At 43.5% G+C, this 20,943-nt stretch overlaps 1 protein-coding gene across 1 annotated transcript; it reads right to left on the minus strand.

Annotated features, from left to right (window-relative positions):
* Positions 1-4,663: 4,663 nt before the first annotated feature.
* PCARE (photoreceptor cilium actin regulator) lies at positions 4,664-13,036 on the minus strand. Its single transcript, XM_059469684.1, has 2 exons — positions 9,312-13,036; positions 4,664-4,793 (listed from the first exon to the last, which is right to left on the minus strand). Exons 1-2 carry the CDS (start codon positions 13,034-13,036, stop codon positions 4,664-4,666), a joined length of 3,855 nt encoding a protein of 1,284 aa, XP_059325667.1.
* Positions 13,037-20,943: the final 7,907 nt, after the last annotated feature.

Here is a 20,943-nt window from a genome sequence, read left to right on the forward strand (position 1 = left end):
TTTCTGAAAAATCTCTTTGCCCAGGATTCTTCTCTTGGGAAGCTGAGAAGCCTCAGAGAAAAATGAAATCAATAATTATTTGATTGCTTCTCCTGTGTTTTGCTGCTTTGGAATGTGTTTGGACATTGTTTACCACAGGTGATTGTTCCATTGGTTTCTGCTGTGAATTGTTTTTGACTTAGTGGCCGACTGGGGCCAAGCTGTGTCAGACTCTGAAGAGAGAGTCACAAGTTTTCTTTAGTATCTTTTTAGCCTTCTGCCTGTATCCTTTCTCTATTCTTTAGTATAGTTTAGTTTAGTATTCTTTAATATAATATAGATCATAAAACAATAAATTAGCCTTCTAAGAACATGGAGTCAGATGCATCATTCCTTCCCTTGTTGGGGGTCCCAGAAAATACAACAGGCAGGTATATGTGAAATGAATGGAAATGGGATCAGAGGGAAAATGTGGTCCTGGGCCTTGATCACCTTGTCCTGCTGAGTATCTACTGTCTCTATCTACACGTTTTCTTTTGATGTGAACATTTTCATTATTCATCCAAAAAGGACTGTGGGCAAGAAATGCAAACACAGGATCTCTGCCCTCAGGTTTCAGATGATCCAGTATACAATTGTGAGTTTGTATGAACCTTCACCTTTACCTGAGGACAATGTGGAAGTGAGCCCCTAATCCATACTGCAGGTGTTATGGATCTGGCCCATAAGATCTTGCCCAGGAAGATCAAAATCACAGTTTGAAGTCCACACCTGCAAAATGCATCTCCGCCATGCTGTAGTCATGGTGGCACTGGGTACATTTGATGTGGAGAATTAATGATTTGCTAATCTAGCAGGTTTTGTCTTCAGGACATACTGGCAGTTCTTTACTGATGAGACATAACAGTAGGAAGAGTTGCTTTATCTCTGTGTTATGGTTTATTTCCTTCCTAACTTCATAAATGGTTATGACATGCCTTGAATGCTAAGAGGTGCTAGCACTGCAATATGCTGAATTTATTGATAACCTGCACAGCATTCTCGGCCATGTTGCTAATCACAGAATCACAGAATGTTCTGAATTGACAGGGACTCACAAGGATCATCCAGCCCAGCTCCTGGCCCTGCACAGAACACCCCAAGAGTCACTCCATGTGCCTGAGAGGGTTCTCAAAACACTTGTTGAACTCAGTCAGGCTGGTGCTGTGACCACTGCCCTGGGGAGCCTGTTCCAGTGCCCAGCCATCCTCTGGGTGAAAAACCTCTTCTTAATACCCAGCCTAAACCTCCCCTGACGCAATTTCAGGCAATTTCCTCAGGTCCAGTCACACAGAAGAGATCAGTGCCTGCCCCTCTGCTTGCCCGGACAAGGAAGCTGTAACTGCACCGAGGTCCCCCCTCAGTCTTCTCCAGGCTGTCTGAGGTAGTTCTTGAAGTCAGGAAAAAGAAACTGGAGCGTGTGTGGTGCCTTAGTGTTCTAGTCAACTTCACATGCCAGGGGGATGAAATGACAACCCCATTAAAGGTCTGAGATTTGAGCAGTGTCACTGGAAACAGGGGCAGCTGCCAACTTTTTAAAGGTCTGCAGATAAAGCACAGCCCAGAGCTGCTGGCTGCTCTTTTTGCAGCTGTGGAGAAGCCCTGGCTGGAAACCTGATCCTGCTTCGCTGGATGCTCAGTCCCTCTGCAATCTGACCCCACTGCAGGGAGAGAACTCTGATTTTAACCCTTAGGAGCAAGGCACTGCCCCATGAGTTAGCTGTGGTTCCACACAGCAACTCCCCTGAGCTGAGTGCAAGGCTGCCAGGTAGCTCAGGCTTAAACCAGGGCAGGGCAGGGGTGGAAGCACAGCTGACCTGTGCTCTGGTCTGCCAGTGCCTTTTTTTAGGCTACAAGACCAGAGCAGGGTCTTGTAGCCTAAAAAAAGACATATTTGTTGAATGGAAATGCAATCTAAGTTAAGTTAAGTGATATACCAGCAAAACACAAAACAAGACAAACTTGTGCTGGGATGGGGGAAGAGGAAACAAATGGACTTCAGGACACTAAGGAACGCATCAATAGTGTAACATTGGGCTAAGATTGAAACTGGTTGCATACAGAATATGGGAGATCCAACTCATACCTTGTATATAAAACCTCTGTTTTATTTACATCAGTAAAAAATAAAGGTTTACATTGAGCCTGGTCTTATAAAACAACTGTATACCAGAAATGTTGTATTTGTGAAAAAATTGAACTGTTGACCAAAAACCTGTTAAAAAATTAATTAAAAAAAAATTAAGAGGCAAACTATCATTTCCTGCATACTAGAGTTACTCTCAATTTCATGCTTGCAATACAAATCAAAGGTAAACACATTTTTTACAAGAGTCCTGTACATTACTGGGCTAAAGAGAACCTCTTAACTACATGTAACCATGAGTTCACATTACAAACTTGCAGATGACTCCCCCAGAAGCTGTGTCCTGCATGCAATGACGAGTTTGCTGCAGCATCCTTTGGGCAGCATCAGAATCCTGTGTTTGCAAGGAGCCTCCTGATGACCACAGCCTCAGTCGGAGCAGGGAGGGATGAAGTCCAGGATGGCAGCCCATGCACACACCTCCAGGGGAGCCTGGTTTTGGGCAAAGATGCTTTGGCTGACTCCAGAGAGCACACGTGGGAGGAGGTTTCCAGCTTGACTGCTGAAGTGTTGTCCCTTGTGCTGCTGTAGCAGAATCTCTCACTTGAGGGATGTAAATATTTTCTCTTATATTTTCTCTTATTCTCTTATCAGGGCTGCCGGGGAGTTCCAACATGAAGCCATAAAGAGATGAACTGATTGCAGTAGCTGAGGAGAAGCTCTGCTCTGTTTTCCTCTGCAGAGCTGCATTCAGACATGCACAGGGCCACTTTCCTGCTGTCACGTTCCTGGTTTGCTTCTCTTCTGGGGGCTTACTGTCTGCAGAACAAACCAACCCATAATGCATGCAAAAATGCATTTGTATTCTTACCCAGGAGGGAAAGGACTGCATTTCTGATGAGGGGAGGGCTAACCTGAAGAGCTTACCCTGCTGGTGAGCCTTGCAGTATGTTCCTGGTGATTTTCCAGCTTGGCAGGGGTGGTGCCTCTGCCTGTGTGATTGATTACACAGTGATTGGATCTGTGTGGCTGTGGCTGCTTGGCCTCTTTAAGCTCACAAACCCCTGACCACCCAAAGCATCTATTCACTGCTTGTCTATATCCAAACCCCCACTTTAAACATAATAATTAAGGTTTCCTTGTGTCTGTGGTGCAAAATGGTACTGTCCTTGGTGGGAGATGCTGTGGTTAAGGCACGGGACTAAAATCAAGAGTTCAGTATCCAGAACAACCCTTGTTCTGGAGGAGGTGAAGCTCCATTCCCCATCAGGAAGGTGGGCAGGAAGGGTAAAAATGCTGTGTGAAGGTGCAGTTCCCAGACACCACCTTGATGAAAACTGCAGGAAAAAATTTAAACTATTCCTAACAAAGTATGATACAAATGGCCTTTTTTTAAATGGATCTTATTCTGATCTAATGATTCTTATTCATTTTTTAATGGATCTTAAAGTTGTAGATGAAATGGCAAATGAAACTGAAACTACATTAATTAAAAGCTGCATCTTAACCATGATGACATATCAGTTAGGTGAGGAAGATCCAGTAGTTTTTGAGACTGTAGTGAATCTTAGGGTTCACTGTAAAATCTTAGGATTAATTGATTGTAAATAACTTGTGTTTTCATTAACAAGAATCTGCCTAGACTATCCAGTGAAATTACAACAAATACCCTCAAACTGCATAAATCAGAAAAAAAAAATAAAACTTTTTCAGGGAGAACAGGATTCTCCATGGTGGCATATTTTTTTCTTTTATGGAAAGAAAAAAAAAAAAGAAAAAAAAAAAGAAAAAAAAAAAAAAGGAAAAACCAAACAAAACCTCCAAATGTGTCCTTAGATGCTTTGTGATTTATAATGTTGTTTGATCAGGCGATTGCAAAACTACTCTAATCAGGATTAAGCCTTGTACCCTGGAAACTAGAGGTGATAAGATTATCTGGTAATCAAAGGTGATTTAGAAGATCAAAGGCTTTTTTTGGGAAGTAAGATCCCTAATTTTTTCCCTTCAAAATGGGTTGCTTTGTTTTAACTTGTATATGACATTATTCTCTCCCTGCATGTTGATAAACACCTAGGGTAAAAAGGTGGCTTTGCTGAAGGGATGGATGTTTAATTGCAGTAACACTCAATTGGCTCAGGGTTTTACCTCCCTCCTGGAAGTCACATTTTACACAGATGTGATGCCTGCTGAATACATAATATGTTGAATAATGATTAATTTGTGTTAGCTTCTTAAAATTTTTTGTCTAAACCATGGAAAAAAGGACATTGCTATAGGTCCTGCCTTCATCAACCAAACTTGCCTCAGACTCACCCAGCCACAAAGTGGTTTTTTTTGCTCCATGTGGATCTCTGAGCAAAGCCATGGCATGACAGGAGGAGCAGCTGGCTGGTGTTCCATTAGATTGTTGAGCCCAGCCTGGGGTTTTTGGTGCAATGCCATCCTACAGTTTCCTTGCATGAGAAGATGAGGATGTGTTCTGGAGGCTGGGCTAAGGCTGTTTGCTCCCTCTGGGGTCTCTGTTCTTGCTTGTGCCTCTGCCCCTGGGTGCTCCTGCTGTCAGTCCCTCTGCAGCCCCTGGCCCACAACGAAGAGCTCGGGATGGGAAGCAGATCTGCTGGAATCTCTGCTCTCAGGAGCCCCAGAGCTGTTCCACGAGTCACCTGCTCTCCTAGGGCTCTTCTCCAAGCTGCAGGAGGAAAGATGCTTAAGAGGTTAATGAATCGTGACTTTTTAAAACAGCACTGATTAGATAAAGCATGTTAACCCACGAAGCACAAAGGCTGCACGACACCCTGTCATTGCCCACACCCTGCCATTGCCCACACCCTGCCATTCCCCCTCTCCTCCTGAACATGCCCTCTTGATGTGCACCATCCAGATTTTACTCTTGTTTTGCCTAATGCACTGTACTCTTCCCTTCCAGACCTCTCCTGGGAAGAAAACATTTTGTATGTTTAACAGGGGATCGGTGTGAGGCTGGGTTTCCCTGCAGATAAGGGCAGATATGAGTGAAAAGTCTTGTTTCAGACTGCTGAAGGAAAGGAAAGGTCTTGCCTCTGATGTGCATCTGCCTAGCCTGGTTACAGTGATTTCTGAGCCACATTTCTCTTCACAGAGAAAAGCAAGGCACAATTCTTCCCAAGAATATTTCTAGGTTTCACATTCCCTGAACCTCAGAGAAAGGAAAACAATTCTTACCATTTGCTGTGCCTGTGTTTGTGCCAAAGCAGAATGCAGTATAGACACTGTTTACCCAAAGTGATGGTGTTTTGTTTCCTTGCGTGTGTGTGTTGGGACTGTTGGGTGACAGTCACAACATTCTGTGCAGTTGTGTGCAGAGTTGAGTGCCTGGCAGGTTCAGTTTAGATGTAATGCAACATAATGTAATATAATATAGAATAATATAGCATAATAAAGTGATTAATTAGCCTTCTGATAAGATGGAGTCAGATGCATCATTCTCTCCCCTTGTCAGGGGCAAAAATATCCACCATACACCAGCATGACTGTGGGAGGGGAATTCTGCTCTTATAAATCTGCTACTCTCACTCTGCTGACAGAAGCACTGAGACACAGAAAGTATAAATGATGATCTTGAGGTTGCTCTGGCACTCCCTAGGGCTACAGGGACTTTATGTGTCAAGACTGATCATAGCAGTAGATTCTGTCATGAGTATTTCACACCCTGTGCCTTCCTGCTGCAGTGTGTGAAGTGTGCCCTGTGCTGCTGCAGCTCATTCATGTGGTTTGAGCTCAACATGGGGAAACATTTCAGAGCTATCTGGGAATCATGACTGCATTTTAAGTGTACACACTGCTAAAGTGAATGAGCTTTCAACTACAGACAAGCTGTTATGTTCCTGCTCTTAACTGCTAGGACTTTAATGATTTGAACTGCTAAATGAAGAGATTTGTGATACTTGTGCAGTCATGAAACTAATCCAGATTCAAATATCCCCCAGCTGCAGAAGGGCTCATTTGGGCTACTTGCTTTGAGCCCGGTTCAGTCAACCCAGTCCATCCTCAAGCTCTCACTTAACAGTATGTTAAAGACAATGGCATTTTATCTTCTCTCTCTGCTCTGCCACTTAGGAAAGCAGCAGTCTTGATGAAATACTGTTTTGGTAAGGTGCATACAAAGAAATTGTGCTACAGATTAACAGAATCTCTATGAGCAGAGCAATTGTACCCGTTGTGCCTTACTGAGATGCCAATAATCGCTGATTTTTGTCAAATGACCAAGCATAGAAACCAGCCAAGTTATCTCAGCCTATCCAACCTCAGGCTGGTCAAATGGGAACCAGCTGAACTGACTTGAGAGCTGAAGTTCTTGTTAGGTAAGATCTAAGATTAAAAGAAAAGCTCCAGCTCCAGCCCTAGTTAGGGCTACTAATGTTTTAAATCCTGATATTCCTTATAACATGGGATGGGCAGAAGACGTACTTGGAAAAAGTGGGTTTTGCCTCCTAGGAGAGCAATGAGTGTGCAGGAGACACACAAATCTGTGCACAACGCTGATATTTAATGCCCATCAATGCCAGCTTGCAAAATAAGATGGAAGTTGCCTCTTTTTTTTGTGTGTTTCTGCTAAAAGGGGATGTGTGGGATAGGCAACTCAGCTGTCTCTTTTTGCTCGTACAAGCTCTGCCAGATTATCTTTGGAAACCTATTTATCATCAAATGGACGTGTTAATGTGGTATGGAAAAAGTGGGGGATATATATCATATATCCCTGAATTTGTAAGCATGGGAGACGCTGGATAACTCACTGGTCTTCAGAATGATTTCCTGTGAAGGATTGATAGTATCTCAGGTTTGACTCTGTGTTCTTGCCCTTCTACTAATGAAGCTGCTAATAACATAGAAAAATAACACAGGAAAACACCACACAGACCAAAAAAAGGCATTGTTATATTTGGAAGGAAGAGGTAAAGCCAGGGGAGGAATGAAGGAAAGGACACTGACAGCTGTGTGGTGATGGCTTGTAAATTTGAGACCAGATGCAAACATTGCTGGAATGAGGAGGTTTAGGTTTAGGTTTAGACATTTTGAGATTTTCCTCTGTCAGTTACAAAGCAAAGAAAGTCCTGGCTGTTTAATGGACTTGGAGGAGAAAGATAGATCAGAGTGTGGTGCTTTGTCTATTAAGGCACCTGCTAAAGAGCAGGGCTCAGCATCTGCACAGGGTGATGTGGGGCTCGCAGCTGTGGCAACCACCGCAGTGCTGAGCACGGGGAGAGGACCTGAGTGATGTGAAGAGCTCTCAGAGCTTTTTCCCTGTGTTCATTCCTAGAATCAGCCCATCTCTGCCCATCAGCCCATTGGCTGTGATGTTCTTTTTAGGCCATTCAATGCAAGGTCCATAAAATTTACTGCAGGCAGCTTATTTTGGGTATAAGAAAACACGCAGTTGTGTATTGCATCTTAAATCAGTGTGTGAGGTAATTAATGGTCAAAATTTCCCTTTTGCTTATGTTGATATAAATTTGGCATAACTGACTGGTAATACTGTTGGTGTTCATTGGGATAAATGATAAGCTGAATTTGACCTAGGATATATTTAGTTCTTCCAAAATACTTGTAGATCATAACACTAGGATATATGACTTTTTTCATGAAAGGGATGATTTTATTTACAGTGAATTGTTTTGTTTTACTCACTATACTCTGACAGACTATGATAGAAATATGATACACCCCACTGAGGTATAAATTAGCTAGCAATTTATAATAAAGAAATAAAATGCATCCATTAAACTGCCCCGGCTTTTGTCTTGCAAGGTTTTACATAAAAACTCTCTTGACAACATTTATTTCTGCTGGTAGGCACTGGAGTAGACAAAGCTGACTTCACACAGTACATAGAAATAACAGAAAACCCACTGCACAGGAATTTTAGGAAATATTCAAATGTCAGACTACAATGCAATAGTTTAACTGGGAATGCAAAATGGTTTGCATTTCCCAGTGTTTTTTACATGTTTTGTTCAGCACATTTCTCTACTGCAGCAGGGGATACTCAGTCCTTATTCTCTCTTTGGGGTGGGAGTGCCTGGAAATCTGTTCTCAGTGTCTGTGACTGTCCCTGTGCTCACAGTGCCCTGAGTGCCTGTGCAGCCATAAATGCAATTTCTTCCTCTTGGGGTTGATCTTGCAATCCCCCTCCCTCCTCAAGGGAATGAGTCATGGGACTGCAGCTCTTCTGGGACAAGAGCAAAAATACTGCTCATGTGTGGAAAAGTTACCAGAGAAGCTTAAAGCTTAATGGACTTACACATCCTAAGATGTTAAGAAACTAGAATAACAACACTGTACTTCCAGGCTGTTACACATCTTGGAGTATTCCCAAATACCCACTTGTATTTTGGTTTAGTGATTTTTTTTTTTCCTGAGGTGATAGGCAAAATTTAAAGCTAAGCCCAGTTTTTTATTAACAGGCCACCACTTTTTGCAAACATGGAACTGGCATGTGTTGGTGTTTAGATTTCTTTTTCAGAGCAATGAATCTGCAGTAGCCACGGGATGCTTCTGAAAACTGGGCTTGGGTTGTTGCAAGCAGACTTGACATCAGCACCTAGGTCTAAAAGTGTGCACAAGAAGTTCAAAATTCCAGCCTATAATTTTGTCCACATAGATCCTTGCCTATATATTATCTGTCTCTCATTCTTGCCAGCTGAATTGAAACATTCTCCCACAGCTTTCAGATGAACAGTCTATACTGGATTAGAGGGTGATGATAGAACAACACCCCTCCTCTTGGCTCACGCCTATCTTCTCATAAATATTTATGTTTATAATCTGAGGGCTACTTCAGAGCTTTTTAGGAATTGAATGTGAATGCCTTTAGCCCCCACACAAATAAGAGGAGTTCTGTGCCATGAAACCAACACTGAATTTTCCCGAGGGTGCCTGTCACAGCTTATGTGTAAGGGTAAGGCTTGAGCAAGCCATGGAAAGTTAACTCTTCCCTGCATTCAGACCGGTTGTCTAGTGAAATGTGAGGCAAGAAAATAGAACAGATTATTTCAGTTGGAGGGGACTGACAATGATCATACAATCTATGTATCTATCTTTGCCCAGCCATCTTTTCTGCACATGGACAGGACACCTTTCCAGGAAACCTCTTAACAACTTCAAATTCCCATGGAAATTTAGAAAGCCAACAGGTGCTATAGGTCTGCTCTTCTGTCACCAAGTTCCTTACCTTGCCTGGTGAAGTGCAGGCTCACTGCCGGCTGTCAGGGGAGCTGGGAGGTGAGGCTGGGCCCCTGGGCGGCGGTCGGAGAAACTTCTCCTGACGAAGGGCTGTGGGTGGCTGGTGCTCAGGGACAGCCTCCTGCTGCGGTCCCCGGGCTGCTGGAGCAGCAGGCTGCTCCTCTGGGGGTGTCCTGCAGCCTCAGGCTGGCTGCCCACCTCAGCAGGGCCCTTGCTGGGGGCCACTGGAGCTCTGGCTTCGAATAAGGAAGAGGTGGCCGGGCAAAATATGGAACGGACGTTGCTGCCCCTCTTGGAGGAGGAGGAGAGCTGGTGCTCGTCCCCAGCATCCAGCCCAGCCCTGGGCCCCCTGTAGGAGCGAGATGGGGAGGCTGGTGGGGAGGGGGTGCTGGGGAATGGAGCGGGGGAGCCTGCCAGCCGCTGTGCTGTGGGTGAGCCCTGCCGGTGCCCCACAGGAGGGCTGAATGGTTTTCTCTGTGCTGGTGGAGAGGGCAGCTTCTTCTGCAGAGGAGGGCTGGGCACCCTGGGGCTGGAGGGGGGACTGGGTTTCCTCTGCACGCTGGGTGAGCTCGGCTGGGTGCTGCTGAAAGCGTGCAGAGAATGTCTGTGGTGCGCTGGGGGGCTGAAGAGCCGTTTCTCAGTTGGGGAAGAGGGAGCAGTTCTCGCTGGGGAGACCCTCCTGGTGAACAGCGAGCCCTTGTCGCTGCTCCGGAGCGGGTCTGGAGAGCCGTGCTTCTGGCGTGGCCCCGACGGCGCGGCTGGGTCGGGCCCCTTGCTCTCTGAGCTGCTGCTGAGTGGGGTTGAAGCCCCACTGGGGTTCTGAAGAGGAATGATTTTATGGGTTTGTTTGTATAAATCGGCAGCCTCTTTCCTCTGGGTTTCCAAAATCTCCTCCTGGCTGGGGATGCGCACGTTGGTTGGGTTCAGCTCCAGGGAGTACCTGTGTGGTTTCTCTTCCCCTGACCTGGTGCTCCTTAGACCTTTATTAGTCACCCCACTGGGGCCACTGATATTTTTGCTTGGCAGCAGGTCGATGGACTGAAGGGAAGCTTTCATTTTTGGGGAAACTTGTGATCTCTTAGCAGCATGCAATTCTGGTTTGGTGGTCTTTTTGGCATCTTCCGAAGAGCTTCCTTCTGTTCTTGCAGTTTCTTCAGGCTCGGATAAATTTTCAGAAGAAGTGTCCATTAACATTTCAGGTGGTGGTGGTGGCAGGTTCTCAGTGTCTTCATCAGTCTCTTCCTTTGTGTCCTTCTTGCTTAATTCTGCAGGTGGTGCAGGAAGAAAGGCATTTGGAAAGTTAGAAGAAACATCACTGGTGTTTGTGTCTTCTACTGGTGAAATGCGATGCTTAAGATTTAAAGGTGCCAGGCCTCTCTGAAAGGGAGCGGTGGGTGGGATGACTGGAAGTCCAAATTTTCTGATGCACTTTATTGGTCCTAAGGATCTTAGAGGTTTGGCTTTTGCAAGATCATCAGTAGGACTGAAGGTTTCAATCAGCTTTTTGACAGACTGCCGGGGGGTGCAGCTGCTGGCACTCAACGTTTGTGCTCCAGCAGGCTCATTTTCTCTGCCTCCTGATGTCTCCTGGGTAGGCACAGTAGCTATTACAGGCTTCTGGACTCTCTTTTCATTCAGCAGAACAGGATTTTCATCAGATGTGAACAAAGGGACTTTATCCTGATTAGGCAGGATGCTGAAATTTTTTGAGAGGCCTGCCTTCAGCTTGCGGGAGGACCTAGACGTAACTTGATCATCCTGCAAATAATGTGCTGCTCTTGATTTCCACAACTCCAGGTTGTTAGCTCTGTCCTTTCTATACAACATTTCCAGCCTTTTGCTGAGCTCTTTTTGAGTCCTCTGAAGCTCTAGGAGAGTCGGGTCCTCTGCCTGGCTTCTGAGGGACTCCTCTGACCTGGACCGTCGCTGTTTCCCAAACCTTCTCTGTCTGCCTGTTGCTGTACTGGGCCTCTTTGCTAGGACTGCTCTTCCACTCTCATCCTCTATCCACTCCTTACGCCTGGATTTAGCTGGGACGAACTTGATTTTTTCACTGATGGCATCTTTCATCTTCAGAATGATTTCTTCTGTATCTGCATTCTCTGTCCTTTTGATGGACTGCCTCTGAATGCTATCAGTGAGTGCAGGTGAAGACAGGGACCTCGGTAGAGCATCCTTCCCCATTTCTGATAAACTTGTGCTGTCATCATCCTCCCCCAGCGTGCTCTCTTCTTCATCATCATCGTCATCATCATCATCCTCATCTGAAGGAAAATCTGTTGATTCACAGGTTTTGAAATGTTCACCTTCCTGAGTAGAATCAGACTGCAAGGAGCTGTGGGAACGGCTTTTGCTTAAGCTTGCATGCTGGGGCATGGTAGAAGTGCCTTCTGCTACTCCACCCTGACAAGAAGTCGCTTCCCTGCTTTGCACAGATGGATGAAACACATCCTTAGAATGCTTTCCAAGAGCGCAGCCATGGGATGCAGCTGTGCCCATGCTCACACGCTCCGCGGCTCCAGCGTGTTTTCGGGATGGATGTCCGTGTGCACAGGACTCACCTGGCTGTGCTCCATGCTGGCTGAGAGCACTGAACTCTTTGAGGGATTCGTTGTCCACACCAATGCCACTGTCCTCAGAACAGAGAGTCCTGTCATCACCGTGGGGCTGAGAGGAGCCCACAGTTGAGTCTTCGAGCAGCTTTACCGTCCGTAGCAGGTGCTCATCAAAGCTCTGCTTTGCTTTCAGTTTGCCTTCCAAGTTGCTTGCAGCAGACTGCAGGTAGCTGCATGTCTCCTGCAGGGCGTTGGACGTGAGGGAGGCCAGCATCCCACTCACCAGCTGCATTTTGTTCACTGTGTACTGCAGTAGTTGTTGCAGGAGATCAGGGTGCTCCTTCAAATCGTCCTTTTCCGCCGGCCATGCCAGATTCCCACCTACGTCCTTGAGAAGATTTTCCCCATCGTTGGCGATTTCTTCCAAGAGCTGGTTGATTTCATCGAAGCGAAGCACGAGGAAGCTGATCATCTGCTGCAGGAAGAGCTGAGTCTGGGTGGCCTGGTTGGCCATGTGCAGGATAGTTTCATACTTGGACAGGTTGGGGTGTAAGTAGGCGTACGCGCTCTGGTGAGCCTTGACGAGCAGCTCTGGGAAGTCCACCTTCTTCTCTGTCTCACACGGGGCCACATTAGACTTTTCTTTACTTTTGTTGGGTTGACCTTGCTTTGCCAGCTTATGGGTTTTCTTCTTCTTTCCTTTCTTTAGGATTTGCTTTGCGTTGCTTTCATTCCTGTCATCCCAGACGAAAGCCGACGCTTCTGATTCGCAGGAGGTTTGCTTTCTGATCTCTATGGACTCAGTGATGTGTTTTTGAGACTCAATCAGCTCAGACATAATGACTTCAGCATCTGTGGCTGTCCTCTCGATTTTCTTGTCTTCCCTGGAAATCTGGGAATCTGAATGAGCCTTGGAAGATAGGTGCACATTCTCATTTTTGTCCAGCTCTGACAGTCTATCCTCCTCCTCTTCTTCCAGGTAGTCCTTCCTCTGAAACCCATACTCATCAATAGTGTAGCGAGATGAACCTTTAACCAGCAGAGGGATTCCTTTATCTCTCGAATCAATTGGCAAAACACTTTTGGGTTTATTCAAAGCTTTAAGACCAATTCTTGCAGCAGTGCTATCAGTCTCACTGCGAGAAGGTGTGCAGCCCATCTTTTCTTCGTCTTTATTTTTGATCAAAAATCCAGAACACACAAAAAAAAAAATCAAACTCACTGTGTCATCCTGAGCTGCAGACCGGCCTGTGCCTCAGGAGTTTTCCATCATGATCCCAGTTTTGTTGTCAGTTTCCTTTGCTGCTCACATTAAAATCCCACATGCTTATTGCATAGGGTCTGCTCTTGAAGTTGTTCCCAGTTCCATTCTATGTTCCCACTTGGGTTTTCTTCTTTGATTCGAAAAAAGGAGTGTGAGAGCTCGGCTGGATTTAGAGCTAATGGATTAAGAGCACTTGCGTACCTCACTTCTGCCCTGACAGATGTTCCCTGCAAATAAGATTTTAAGCTCATTAGGGTAAGCAGGCTCTAGCCAGTCAGCATCAGTGTTGTATTTATAAAGGCAGATTTTTTTTTTTTTTCTGCATTTTGGGGGGCAGAAGGACTTGGTACCTGTCCCTGCTTTTTCCCCTTGTTGCAAAAACATAACATAGAATTGAATGCAGAGATCCAAAGGAATGGGCTGTATTTTGAAGCCTTTTTGAAGGGAAACTATCTGAATGTGGCATGTCAGCATCATTAGATGCTCCTTAACCAAGAGAAGGGTGACCTTGACCACAGATATACCTGCTGGAGAGTAAAGACAGGAAATCAAATGGGTCAGAAATGCCTGTTAAGACTTCTGCATTGAGAGCCTTTGAAATTTCCCCCTACTTGCAAGTGACAAGCTGTTTACTTTTTCCTTCTAAGACTTCCAAACAAGATTTTGCAATTTTTTTTCCTCCCTCTCAGATGATCATTCTTGTATTTTTTTTTTCCTTTCTAGATAGTTTCCCAACCTGAAAATCCTAACTGCACAACAATGGTATTTGAATTAAGTAATTCAGTAAAATAAGTTTTGCATATCTTGTGTAAGACAGCATCTGAATCTGGTGGATCCAAACTGTTTATTTTCAAATTAAAATTAAAAATTGAATGAAAATTATTTTTTCCTTTGTCTGAATGTCTTGGGATTAAATTTGAACTCCCAAAAGTGACTTGCTTAGCTTTATTTCTTTTTCATTTGCCACAGCTTAGTTCTCTTAAATGCAAGGCTTTATGGGCTAGGACTCTAAGAAAAGAAAAAAACTCAGAAATTTAAAAAACATAGACTCATATCTGAAAAAGGGAAGGGAAGGGAAGGGAAGGGAAGGGAAGGGAAGGGAAGGGAAGGGAAGGGAAGGGAAGGGAAGGGAAGGGAAGGGAAGGGAAGGGAAGGGAAATAAAAAGCTGTTGTTTGAATCACTTCAAGGGTCAGGATGGTATAATGCTACTCTGAAAGAGAAACTAGGGAAGCCAAAGTAGGAATTGGATGAGGCAGAAGATACTTGTCTTTTCCAAGTATTTATTTGTGAAGGGTGGCATGTGGAAGCAGCAACCCTCAACCTTCCTCTTCACCCCCTCTTTCTCTTCCACAGGGGAAACAAACTACTCAGACTGGCCGAAATGGATTTATTTTTTTAATTTCCAGACTCAGCTTTTTTCCTGAAGGTGGCCCTTCCTCGGTGTTGCAGGGGTTACAGACAACAGTGGCCAACTCAAGTGCTGACTAGAAGCCTATAGCTTCCCTCTAGCAATTTCCACCTGCATGGTCATCTGTGTCTTGCCCAATTCCCAAAAATCTTTACATGCTGCCCAGCCTATGAAACATTTTCAGACTTTAAATAACTGCTTGATTCCTCAGGGCTGGACTGCAATATGAGAGTGAAGATCAGCAATCTCTGCTGCCCTATTGTTCAAATCTTTTCATCTTTTCAGCAGAGGCAGCAAAATTACCTTGCTTTAAAGAGAAGAAGGCACTATGGGGATTCCCAGGAAGATTTTTAAAGCTCCATGTGCTTTCTCCATAGTAGTTTTTCAGGAACACACACATTGCACTGAATGTACATGATGACATGGTCATTTCCCACAAGGCTTTTCTGGGAAGCATCAGGTAATAAATAACCTCCTGACTCTGCTTCTGGCCAGTCATTTACTCAGGCTCTGGCTGCTTCTGTGCCTCACCACAATGTGCCTTCTGCAGAGCCCTCCCAACACTTTCTGTATTCCCTTCTGGGCATGTATCTAATGTGTTCAAAGTGGGGAAGTGGAGCAGATTCAGGCAGCTGCTCCATCCTGGTGATGCTAATGGTCAGGATGCTGCAGCCCTCCAGAGTCAGCATAGGAAAGCTCAGGAGAGCAGGCAAAGCTCAGGAGAGCAGGCAAACAGCCTTTCAGCCCCTCTGCTGCTTCCAGTGTGACTCGAGAGGCATCTCTGTGTAACTGCTTAATATTTGTGCTGTGAAACCTCTGGTGTCTGTTTTTCACAAAGCAGCTCCATTGCTCACACTGGGAATTCTGACAATTAACTCTTTGTGAGTTGGCGGCAGTATTCAGGAAGTTCTTCTCCTTCCCTTTGCCTTTGGTCAGTCATGTTACTTTTGTTTGAATTTTTGTTCTACTTATTTTCAAACCACGCATTAACACTTTACAGGAAATAAATGTATGGTTAAAAATGGCAAAATCCTGGTTTATGGTTATGAATTATGCAGTAATTTATTATATTTAAAATAGTAAATAGTAGTAAAAAAATAGTAAAATAGTAGTAAACCAATACACATTATTTATTTATTACTAAATCAAGATCCAAGCTCACAGAAATTGTATTTTAACAAGAAATCTGTTTTATCCTGGCTTTCATTGGTATCTATGTGTATATGCAATATTACTATTTAATGTTACACCAGATTTATTAGCTTCTGTGAGATCTTTGATGTGCCTGTTTCCAAATACTTATGTAGCTGCATTTTTCTTATCAATACTCTTATTACCAAGTAGGCAGATATTTCTTTATACTTCTGAGGCACTTCAGAAAAATCCCAATGCTTTACCTCACAATTTTTTACCACAAAAAATTATAAAGAAAGTACTTTATCTCATGATCAAACAACAAATGAGAGGCTAAAATAGGTAATGCACATAAATGATTATGCCAAGTCTTAGAAATCTAAGGTTTGTATTTGTGGAAAAGAGCTCACTGAGGAATTATGGAGAACTTGAGTGACAACAACAATTTTAAAGAGCTATTTGGCTCTCAAAGAAATGCCCTTTTTCTTCTTTTGTGTGAGCAAATTGAATATAACCAGGGAGCTGTTCATATTGTTGGCCTAGATAGCACTGAGTAAATAAGAAATAGTCTCTTTTTATTTCAGCCTCTCCTGCAGAGCTGACACTAGTTTGGGATGTAGAGCAGGTTCTCTCCTTTCTGTAATCACTTGCATAGATACACAGGAAGCTTCCTTTTGTTTCACCTGTGGAAACCTGTTGGCAGTGGTAAAGAATGGGAGCACCATGGTTTGAAGGAAATGTAGTTGCAAATAATTGAATAGAACCAGTGAGTTTACACAGAGCTTTTACTAGTGGTGATGATGCAAGTGAAAGACAAAATTCATCTTGATTCTGGGCCAGTGATAAACTTCTCAGAATTGGCTTTTTTTTTTTTTATTCTAGCTTCTAAGTAAAGTGGTGCACTCTGATTGCATGAGGCTATAAATGTGACCCCAATGCCTTCAAAAACCTGTTTTGCAAAAACATCTGGATTTTTTAAACAGCAGAAGAACAATTTAAAAAATCTTGACAACAGCAAGGAAACCAGCTTCCCTCTCCAGCAAAAATACTTTATAAAGGAATTATTGAAGGAAAATATGTAAGTAGAAAATTAAAGAGAGTAATTTTGGGGGGTTTGCCTGCACAGGGCTGTTGCTACACTGGGGGGCAATAAATAAATTTACACAGATTTACAATTTTATTTACAATTTATTTACAATCAATTTAGACAGATGGCTAAGTTTCCAAAACCACATTTAAACCAGAGTTTAAAATCAAGCAGAAAAAATATCTTTTTCTGGATGTAGCCACAATTATGACTTGGTTGAGCATGCTACAGAACACAGGAAGGATGAAAAATAAGTAAGTTTCTGAAATTTTCTTGTGAAGTTTGTCACAAAACTTAGAGTCGCTTCTTATTGGAGGATGTAGAAGTTCTTGTCCGCTACAGTGATGTGTGAGGTAAATCACAGGTGACCCAAAGGGGTCAGGAAGAATTGTATGATTCGGGTCAGCAGTAGTTTTGTGAGATACATTTACATTAGTCTGTTATTTTTGGGAAGTGTTGTGAGTTATTCAGAGTTTCTCTTTGCTAGGCATTCCATCAATATTTTAGGTCCTTGCTCTCTGCCCCAGCCAATGCATTCACCGCTGCTTTCAGTGGGTAAGACAGTGACAGCCAAAACATGAGAGTTAGGACAAAGAACTCTGTGGAACAGCACGAGGCTTTAAGCATAGATTCCCAGAGTTATGCAAATCTAGAAAATTAAAAGGAGAGGGTTCCACTGGCCTTGGCAGCTTTTACATTAGTTCTCATGAGTGAAAGCAGGTTTGTGGTTGTGGAGCAATTTCAAGGCGAGCGAGTTCCTTTCAAGTGAGGGACTGTCAATTTGACTGCTGGCAAGGCTGCAGCACTTCTTAATGGAAGCTGGTAGTATTGATCTTGGATCAGAAGTGAGGTCCAGGAATTTGTGTTCCTGAAAAACATCCCAAGATGCTACAGAAAAGAGTGCAGCTATTCAGCCTTATCCAGCTCCCAGTAGATTTCCTTATCTAGAGCATCTCAGGCTTTCCCTGAAAACTGAGGCAAGCACAGGATTCCCCCTGGCTTTCTCTCAGAGAGTGTCTCTAACCACAGTGTGCATGCACAACCACTGTCAGAACCATCAGAACCTCCCTGCTGCCCTAAGCCTTGCTCCAGAGTGGCTCTACTGAGGCTGCAGTGCCTTTCTAAGCCATTCTAATGATTGCTTCCCTCTGATACATCAGTCTGTGCACATGAACTGGTGTCACTGTCACGTTTTCTGAAAAATCCCTTTGCCCAGGATTCTTCTCCTGGGAAGCTGCGAAGCCTCAGAGAAAAAGGGAAACAATAATTATCTGATTTGCTTCTCCTGTGTTTTGCTGCTTTGGAATGTGATTGGAGATTGTTTACCTATTGGCCAATGGTGGCCAAGCTGTGTTGGACTCTGAGGAGAGAGTCACGAGATTTTCATTATCATCTTTTACCCTTCTCTCTGTATCCTGTCTCTATTCTTTAGTATAGCATAATATCATATCATATCATATCATATCATATCATATCATATCATATCATATCATTAATATCATATCATACTATATAATATATCATAGCATATCATATAATATCATAGTATATAATATAATTAATATCACAGCATATAACATAATTAATATCATAGCATATCATATATAATATAATAAAATAATAAATTACTCTTCTAAGAACATGGAGTCAGATTCATCATTTCCTCCCAATGATGGGGGACCCTGAAAATACCACAAACTGCTTAGCAATGCTCTATTTCTGCCCAAGGAAGTGAAATAATGTATAAAATGTTGCTCACAAGCATTGTTTCCTTCCCTGTGTTCCCCCTCAGGTGGTCAGAGCTGGTGCTGCCCATTGTTTTGAGCTCTCCAGGTGTTCAGCAGCCCTGCTGCCCATGGCTGCCCCAAATGAGTCAGACAGGATAGGCTGAACAGGCTTTTTATTTGCATTCCCATCCTGGCTTGGAGGAGTGGCTGAAAAAGACAATGTGCTAAGGCACAGAAATTGGTTTAAATATATATTACTTTAAAATTTCCATTGCAGGGCCCAGAGGTGGAAGTGCAGACAGGCAGGGGTGTTGTCAGGCAATGACATCCAGCCTCCTCCGCAGCTGCAGCACTCAGGACTCACTTTGAGCTGAGATGTTTGGGGTTCTGCCATTGCTGGCCTGATGAGAAGGATCCTCTAGAACCTGCAACACTTTGTTAGGTCCTTGCTGTGAAATATGTGTATTATATGATTAGCTTTTCACAAATACTAAAATGAATATTATATGTGTCATGTTAGAAAGTTGTGCTGTATTAATTTTTTAAAGTAGTGCGTTAAATATAGTTTTAGGTTATATCATGATGTTTAAATAGAAACTATATATGTGAGATATTTTTTAATAAAGGAACGAGGTACTTGCACCAGATAGCAGCCACAGGACACCTAAATCTTTCAGAGAATTTATTGCTCCATTATCAGAAGAAACGAACTTCTTCCTGCCTCACTCATATATGACGATGCCATTAGGATTCAGAGGAAGAAGCTGACACTGACCAGACAGAATCCTGTGTTTGAATGGAATTTATGCATCATGTATGAGGTGTATGAATATGCAACAGGTTATTGCTTTTAAGGGTTAATCCTCTGTTAACTGTGTGTCCTTTTTCAGGCTTATTTTGCCCAGAAAGAGGAACCTGGACTGTGTGTAACTCTTTGTTTCTATTGTCTCATATTGTCCTAATCTCAATTGTTCAAATATTTATTACTCTTAATTATATTGCTATTTTTATAAGCATTTTATTACTATTAAACTTTTAAAATTTCAAAACCAAGCGATTGGCGTTTTTCACGCTTGCTTTCATTTTCTAGCGTGAAAAATAATCACGCACAGTTTTGTCCTCATATTCAACACCACCTTTGAATTCACACCCCATTTTCCGTGGTTTATGGCAGATGGCAACTGCATCCTGTGTCTCAGCTTTCATCAAACAAGCTGTGCTCTGGTAACAGACTCCTCACACAGACTGCTCTTTTCCTTGGCTGTGCTCACAAACCCTCTCTGGGCGGGCTGGATTAGCTGCTGCTCGCTGCAGAAGGGTGCTCACAGCAATATGGGACTCCTCAAGGAGATGGCCAGACCTGCTGGACATCACATCACGGACACTTCACTTCCCTGCCACAACTCTCCAGTTGCACATCCCAAGATGAGTGTTTGAGTTTTGGGCCACTGGTTCATATTGGTAATGGTGCCCCTTGAATAGCTGCCTTGCATCGTTTGGTTCCTCAGTTAGTTCCATGCAATGATCCCATATCTTGTATCAGTTCGTTCCTTTCTAACAGCAATTCTTTCCTTTTTGCTTTTCTATCTCATTGGTTTGCTTTTTTTTTTTTTTTCTTTACCCAAAAAGACATTAAAGGAAAACATGAAAGACAGATTATTTCCAAGGATAACACCCCAGGATGTCATCAGTAGCCTCCCTCATTTAACACTACTTTGCATTTAACACTACTTCACATTGTTTCCCCCCCGTGCTTGTGCTTCATTGAAGTTCTTCTAAATTCCAGTCTTCTCCAGAACTAATAATTTCCATTCCAGGCTCTTCACTGAAATCTGTTATTCAGTACCAGCAATAAAACATTTCCTCTGCCCAGAGCACCAAGCATCTCAAAAAGGGCAAACATCGACTGCCAGTACAACGCTCACATCTGATCTTGCTTCCATGCTTGTCTTTATAAAGAGTTGGAACCTCAGAAGCCTTGAGGTGAAAGTAGCCGGCCTGCATTTTCCTGAACAGGTTTTCTTTGCCTTTTCCAAGGTATGGAATGTTCTAGAAGTGGAAGAATTTCCTAGCTTTTTCGTAGCCTTCTGCTATCACGTTTACTCTCACAACTGCAATTCAATGCTCTGGGAGCAACTCTTCACCTTTCCAGCACTTCATTTGAGGCAATTTCCACTTGCCACTCCTATTATTTGTCCTGCCCCCACCCCTTTTAATATCATCACTGGAAAAGCAACACCAGAAACCTGATTGTACACATCAGTCATGTTTATTTAACAGTGACCCACGCAGAGCACAAAAACATAGCAGGACTTGGCTGAGGTTTTATCCACTTCGAATTCCCTTCATGCAGCCTGGGCTCAAGTACGATGCTGGGTTTACCACCGTAGGAGTTTCCCGGAGAGTGCCAATTTTTGCATTTAGTTCCCCATTAGATTTTACACC

The sequence above is a fragment of the Ammospiza nelsoni genome, chromosome 3, assembly GCF_027579445.1.
Source record: "Ammospiza nelsoni isolate bAmmNel1 chromosome 3, bAmmNel1.pri, whole genome shotgun sequence".
Taxonomy (NCBI): Eukaryota; Metazoa; Chordata; class Aves; order Passeriformes; family Passerellidae; genus Ammospiza; species Ammospiza nelsoni.